The 2,396-nt window shown below is 34.8% G+C and overlaps 1 protein-coding gene across 1 annotated transcript in view; it reads left to right on the forward strand.

Moving 5' to 3' along the window:
- The window catches only part of LOC106458894 (NADH dehydrogenase [ubiquinone] iron-sulfur protein 2, mitochondrial-like), a 27,489-nt gene that overhangs the window by 18,381 nt on the left and 6,712 nt on the right, over nt 1–2,396 (forward strand). The window contains exons 5-6 of the mRNA XM_022385246.1: nt 376–544; nt 1,534–1,663. Coding sequence (XP_022240954.1) covers nt 376–544; nt 1,534–1,663 — 299 coding nt within the window. The remainder of the gene's footprint in view (nt 1–375; nt 545–1,533; nt 1,664–2,396) is intronic.

A 2,396-nucleotide genomic window follows, 5' to 3' on the forward strand; every position in this document is an offset into this window, starting at 1 on the left:
ACGTTTAAAACATTTGCATAAACTTCGATGATATTCTTTCTGGCTACAGAGGTGTTGTTTCCCTTTTTTATTCAAAGAACATTACATGCCAAATGTGTGTCTCGTCATGTGCCATCACTATAAGGGATTAAGCTGTTTAAGCTGTTTGGGTATTTTAGGAGTGACAGTCAATTCCTTAACATGGATGGTGTTTGATAGAGTGCTATTGACTAGATATTTTCTTTGTGGTCAATAGTTCAAAATTGGGGATTGTGGCATACAGCTGTAGGAGCTTTGCCACAAATACATTAAGATTATTAAAACTCTCTGTTCTTTGCTTTTTTCTACAAAATTTATTTTCATGTCTATTGTATCTTAATTTGTGTTGAATTAAAGAAATATATTTTTATTTAGAGATTTTCATAACTCTTTTTTTTTGGTATAGTGGTGTTATGTTACGAGGTTCGGGAATCAAATGGGATATCAGAAAAGCACAGCCATATGATGCTTATGACCAGGTAGAGTTTGATGTACCGATAGGAGTCCGAGGAGATTGCTACGACAGGTAAGTTGGGTAACTCCCATCAAAACTGATGGATTGAGCTATGTACAGAAACATAATTTCCAGTAATACTTGGAAGCATTAAAACCATTTCCCTGGTTTTATTTTTCATAAAAATGTAAATATTATTTGAGAAATTAATTACTAAACTTGAATTTGCTTTTCTCAGAAGTCAGATTAATATATTTTTTGTAACTGTTTAAATTGTGACAGTTAGTATGTGTATATCTGTTGTAAATTTGCTGTTAAGATGTAGTTGTCTTAACATCATGAAAGTTGATGATATAAATATTACCTAGACTACTATGTTTGTCATATCCCCACCAGCCTGGTGATCCCTCGTATTGGTTGTCATATGATAACATTCTTCTGTACCTTCACTCATAATTTCTTAGAATAAGTTGTTTATAAGATTAAGCATGTAATATCATTGTAATATTTCATATCTTTCTGTGTAGCTGTAGAGTTGGTCATCTCATGTGCTTTTCAATAATCTGCATTGTGTAAGTTCTGTTCTCCATCAGTAAATGTTGGCAGTGGTGCAGGAACTGGGTGAGCAATCACTTTCTGTATAGAAGGAGCAAGTGGTATCAGCACTGGTCACTCTCAATTAGAGGAATTCCTATGTGGACCAAAACAACAATGAAATTTCAATTTAGAGATTCTGAGTTTTAGTGTCAAAGTTAAAATATATATTGTATAGTGTTATTAATTTCTCGGTAGTTTCTCAGTAGCAATACCTTTCAAATGCAATATCTGTCAATTCAGATTCATTGAATGTTATACCCCTTGGAAAAAGTCCCTACACCACTGTATGTGTGATTATTTTCTGTTGTTTTTATTTATTTTTATTTAAAATTGTAATATGAAAATTATTGAAAAACTGGTTATATAATTTTCACATTAATTGGCAGTAATTCAATGTCAATCAGCTTTATAAATACAAGTTAGATTTTGTAGAACAATGAATAATCTTCATTCTCTTTACTTAGGTATTTGTGTCGTATTGAAGAAATGAGGCAGAGTCTTAACATTATGTACCAATGTCTCAACAAGATGCCACCAGGAGAAATCAAGGTGGATGACAACAAAATTTCACCCCCTAAGAGAGCAGAAATGAAGGTGAGACATTGAATTTCAAAACATACCCTCCACTGACACTTTAGCTATTCCTTGACATTGGCTATGCCCATCTAAGCATTTGTCTCACATGCCCTAGTCCTTATATCCCACTTAAATGCCCTTAGCAGTATCTAATTTGCAAATTCCTCCACCTGCATCAATGCGCTCTCTATCCTGACACTGTATAAAAGCACCTCACTCAGATATTGTGATCACTTTTTCTCAACAAAGCATTGGTCAAGGTTTTGTCGGGTGAAGTTCTTTGGTTTGTTCTGTTATGGATTGAGATTTTCATGTCACCTTGTGGATTTCCATATGATTATAATTTCCTTAAAAAAACAATTGGACATGATATTTGCGGGTATGGATTCCAATATTACCATTGTTATCACGGTGGTTCATCTAACCTCCCCTATTCCTCCTTTGCTATCAGCCACTTCCAATCTAGCTCCAGGGTATGGAATGGGCAGTCAGGCTCTTACTTACAGCTAAGGTTCTATCTCTGGGATTGTGGGCTTCCCTCAAATTTCTTGCATTTTTTGGGATGAGAACATATGCTATACCTTCAGTGGTCTCATCGCAACAAATGTATCTGGAACTTTAATACACTGGATTCTCCAGTCTCTTTCTTCAGGAGCAACATCTTAGGTTTTGAGTGGTGGTTGGTTTGGATCACCTCTATCATTAGTGTGTGTGTGTGTGTTGTATATATATATCTGTAAGGTCAGGAATT

The sequence above is a fragment of the Limulus polyphemus genome, unplaced genomic scaffold (assembly GCF_000517525.1).
Source record: "Limulus polyphemus unplaced genomic scaffold, Limulus_polyphemus-2.1.2 Scaffold529, whole genome shotgun sequence".
NCBI classification, from domain to species: domain Eukaryota; kingdom Metazoa; phylum Arthropoda; class Merostomata; order Xiphosura; family Limulidae; genus Limulus; species Limulus polyphemus.